Raw genomic sequence first — 5,021 nt, forward strand, 5'->3', positions numbered from 1 at the left:
AGTTGACTCCATTTTATCGTACTGACCTTGGTGGTCGTTTCGAGGGATGACCATAAATATTTTTTTGAGCCAGCTAAGCTCTACTTTCGTTCACTACATACCAGACAGTTCTTAGAATAACTTCATGAATTCTGTGGTCACCCCTACGACATCTACTGCCGCCAAAATGGATGGAATATCAAAGGCATAGCAACAACCCCTTGTTATGATAACTCGTAACGTTGAATTTACTACAGCTGACCTGGCAACTAAACGGGTCACGGAAAGACATTTCCTTGAACTATACCCCTCACGGGGAAGAAGGCATGGCCGCACAGATGTGTGGGCCAAAGAAAAGATACACAAATTGGAGTGGTGAATGGGGGGCACCGTTGGGTTATACGAATGCTTCAAGGCCTTCCTTACACTGCTCAAATTCTACTAAACCAACTGCTCGCATTGCCGAGATAACGGGCGCTCATATTATAAGGTAAGGTTATAAAAACCATCTTTTAAGATCAATTTAGTGAAAGTTTCATCCTTCAAGGCATACCATTCACTGCTCAAATACTAAACAACCTGCTTCCATTCCCGAGATACAGGGCGCTCATATTATAAGGTAAGGTTATAAAACCACCTTTTAAGATCATTTTAGTGAAAGTTTCATGTTCCTATCTCATAGAATTTAAGAACAATGATGAATAAATCATTTTCGAGCAAAATTTAAATGGCCGCCTGAATATATTACCGCCGGAGACGCGGCCGCGGAATTTAAATAACCGCGCCAAAGGGTTAAACAACGACAGTGTTTTCTTAATTGTACTAAGTGCCTCTGATGATGGTTGCGTCTAACCGAAACATGTAAGGCAGAAGTGATAAAGAAGTGACCTACAAATTGTTACACTCGACGGACTTTCTATTAACATTGTGATATTTCTCCCTTTTTGAAAAAAAGATATTCTTAAATATATGTGTAGATGTAAAACTACATACTTTCCACTTATGACAAAAAGAAAGAAGGCCTTCATGGCACCTATAACGGTATATTGTGACATCAATTCATCACACAAAAATGCAACTCCCAATACTCACCCAAAAGTTTGATATAATTCTCTATAAGTGGACGATCTTTACTGTCTTGTAATGAGAAATGATTCTTCAAACACACTTGGAGCTTCTGAAGTCGACGCTCTGGATTCAGTGTGCCACAAACTGAAAGCTGGAACTGCTTCATCTAGTATACAAAGTTGAAATAATACCGATTGTTAGCTTCTCTTACTGATAAATGGGATCAGTGCCATCAGTATATAAAAATCTGATATTGATTTCGTAAATAACATCATAATGCAGATCCTGTTTCTGCCTGGCATCGGCTACATTACTGACATTTCAGAGATCCTTACTGTCTCCATCTTCAAGGCAAATACAACCAACATCTACACAATGACATCACCCAGAAAGAGGACCCACATTAGCAAAGAACTACCACAGTACAAGTATAACAACATTATTTTCTGCCTTCTGCATTATAAACTATTGACATAACTGTAGTTGTAATATATCAATATAATCATCATCTCCATGATGTGTATTTATGCTAACCGTCTTACAGTGCACACTTTTTATTTAATTTCACCTTTCTCTTCACTTTTACACTACATGTTTCAGCTCTAATGTGCCATCTTCAAGTGTGTCTCTATGCATGTCAAACTACTGCACTGCATGCCATGACGTCTTCATTCTAAAATGACTAAAATGTGTAATCGTCATGTATAACAATAAATTCTAAATATTAAAACTTTTCAGGATTCGTCATCCATACGTCGTATTTTAAATACACGAATCACGCCAATACTCCTATATGGGAGCACTCTTCCTACATTCATGTGTATTGTGCTCTGTGTTGTGTCTTGCTCCTGTGACTGCGTGTGTTGTACTGCAGTGCGGTAGTTTGACGTGCATAGAAACACACCTGAAGATGGCACATTAGTGCTGAAACATGTAGTGTAAAAGTGAAGAGAAAGGTGAAATTAAATAAAAAGTGTGCACTGTAAGATGGTTAGCATAAATACACATCATGGACATGAACCAGTGCAACAGGACGCTAAAATATAACATTATAATCATCATCACTCCACGAACACCCAGGCAAAGAGACAAAGACATGTAATCCTCGATTTACATAGAAGTTGTGCTCCCTAATGTAACAAAAGAAGTTTCAGAGGGTCAAACAACATAAATCAATCATAATTTCCCTGCAATAATCAATGGAAATGTTTGAGATTTGCTACAAAAAGCATCAGAATATTCTTGATGTTACTTAAACTCACTGTCTTATGCAGTGCAGTACATTCTTTTCTTATTTTAATGATATTGTGGGATGTAGACCTGTTGCTAGGCAACAACCGTGAAATAGGCAACAATACAACAGCCACTGCTAAGTGATGGCTCCACAAACAAGCATGTTTCTGTGGCAACAATTGCACTACAATTGAAGAACAGTGTTCTCTATGCAGTCTGTGCTGAGATGTTATAGGCAAGGCCTAGCTGTTGTAGTGAGTTAGCCATCAGTTGGTTGGTTGACAATATTTAAGTAGTTAGGTAGCAGAAGTCCATGTATATACTGAAGACCAATATGTAGTATCTAGATTTTACACTTGCTTCTTCCTTATGTGCATCATACACATAACTTTCTTTCTTGAGAGTGAAGTGATTACTTTGTTTAAACTGTTTAAACCAGAACTCCGACCCCCCCACACACGCACACGCACGCACACACACACACACACACACACACACGCCCCCACACGCGCAAGCGAGTGCAGGGTTGTTCACAAACTTGCTCTAATTTGTATCTTAATTTATTACACTTCAGCAAAAAGCATACATGTCATTACATCATATTTCACTGAGAAATTTTATTAGTATTTCTAATAATAAAATATGTAGTGGTTCACTTACTGATGCTTCTCTACTCTCACCAAGCATCCTAAAAAAGGAAATACCATATTTAAAAAAAAAAATTAGAAAAGGTTAATTGATTCCATCCAGTGTGACTGATGAAGTTTTCCTTTACAAACTTTTATACTTTACATGTTTCGGTCTTATAGATCATCTTCAGTCACACTGGACGGAATTAATTAACCTTTTATAATATTGTTAGTGTGAAGGACCAGGATGAAACAAATAAAAGAAATTAGATCACAGATCTGACTTAACTATTATTTAATTTCAAAAGTTGCCATTGCTAAGATGAACTGCACAATCACAGAAATACACATGAAAGCCATAGCAAATATTTCCATCTTCTTGCCTGTGTGAACCCAATGAGAATGCGGCAAAATGCCACCCCAAACTGCACCAGAACCACAGACTACCCCCCCCCCCATCTGGCCCATTCACCATGTTACTCAGACCTCTGCACCCAGCAACTTTCACCTCTTCACACTACTGAATAAGCACATAAACAGGAAGCTGAGGTGCACTGGTAGATGCAAACTACGAACCCTGATTTATTAACTGTGGGAATCAAATAGGCAGTGTATCATTGGGACAAATGTCTCAATTGTTCTGGTGATTATGTGGAAAAAAACAGAAGGTCTGTCCATTAGTTCCACTACTTCTTGTTGTGGTTGCTATGACCAAGACAGCTCAGACTCCTTTTCCTTCCTGGTTTCCTGCTGCCATGGCAGCCTCTAAACTTATCTCTGCTTTAGTTCAGTCTTCAACCTTTGTTACTTCCAGGATTTACTGATTCTAGTGGACATAAATAATAAATACCAACATAAACATTCCTGGATGCTACTTACTCAACAACTTATGTATGAGAGTGCAGGATGATGGTGTTACAAGGGCCACTAGGAAATAAGAACTGATATTTGTTGCACTGTCACTTACTCCAGCAGATCAGTAAGTTCATGGAGCTGTAATCTTGTAGACAGATACTGACAGTACTGGCCGACTGCTTCCGGTCGTGTCCGCAACAACTGATGGACAAGATTCTTCTTTAGTGTACGTACAAGGAACAGCACTACCTGCAAAAAGAGCTCCATCAGTCATACCCAGTTGTGGCAATCTATCTCCTATCAAGATCAGTTGCATTTGGACCCCACATAACTCTCAGTCTCTTACAGTTATCTATGAAAAACTTATTTAAAATCCTTCTGAAGAAATTGGACAGTCATTCTCCTGGTGAACAAATTCTCTACCCTTTATTAAAAGAAAAATTTTCATTACTATGCTCACAAGAGTTCGTCAATACATTCTATCCCAAGCCACACGAATCCAGTCAACATCCTATTTCCAATCAGTTTTTAATATTGTTGCATGTTTCCTAGGTAACATGACAAGTGTTTACATGGGTCTTGGATTTGAACAAAGAGTTATTGGACAATCACTTTTTACACTCACAAATACAATTATTCACACTTATAATATTGTAACGTGTTTTCGTTACAGATCCCACTTCTGACACCAGTGCAATGTGTTTACGTTACTGAATAGGCCATAGAGATGGTTAACTGGTTTATTTAACAATCTACAAATGACGGCTACAATTAATTATCACAACATTACGGGTTTCCACACTTTACAAACCCTAGAACAAAATCTCTTAACACTCTCTTTGAGAGTCTTCACGTACTAATAATGCGGGAGCTATACAAGTCTCCCTGAATTACATACTCCAGATATGACTGGTGATCACTGGTTATCGCACACGCGGCTGTTATGTTTCAACTCGGCGACTGTTACTTTATAACTGACTGTGAATAGCCTTCGCTGTTCCTTATGTAGCCTCGATCGGACAGTCGTCGCCTGGTGCCTTGTTGCTAGCCACGCTGTCCGGAGTTGTTGACGGCTGCCTAGTAACCGCTGTTGATTCGCCTTGCATAGTTACCCGGTTGCGGGGGCTCGGCTATCTTCGGCTCCGCTCGGCTCTCTTCGGCTCCGCTCGTGACGTCACCGCGCATAGCTGCCAGGATGCGGGGTGATCACTCGCCTATTACGCGAGCGTTACGTTACCGCTGAGGGGTGGGAGGGGA

General features: G+C 39.6%; 1 protein-coding gene across 2 annotated transcripts in view; it reads right to left on the reverse strand.

The window, feature by feature from the left end:
• LOC111867827 (spermatogenesis-defective protein 39 homolog) overlaps positions 1-5,021 on the reverse strand; it is a 24,526-nt gene that overhangs the window by 5,278 nt on the left and 14,227 nt on the right. For both annotated transcript variants that reach the window (XM_023858019.2, XM_023858025.2), the window contains 3 exons: positions 3,877-4,013; positions 2,941-2,968; positions 1,072-1,213 (listed from right to left, as the gene is read on the reverse strand). In XM_023858019.2, coding sequence (XP_023713787.1) covers positions 1,072-1,213; positions 2,941-2,968; positions 3,877-4,013 — 307 coding nt within the window. The remainder of the gene's footprint in view (positions 1-1,071; positions 1,214-2,940; positions 2,969-3,876; positions 4,014-5,021) is intronic.

The sequence above is a fragment of the Cryptotermes secundus genome, unplaced genomic scaffold (assembly GCF_002891405.2).
Source record: "Cryptotermes secundus unplaced genomic scaffold, Csec_1.0 scaffold687, whole genome shotgun sequence".
Classification (NCBI taxonomy): Eukaryota; Metazoa; Arthropoda; class Insecta; order Blattodea; family Kalotermitidae; genus Cryptotermes; species Cryptotermes secundus.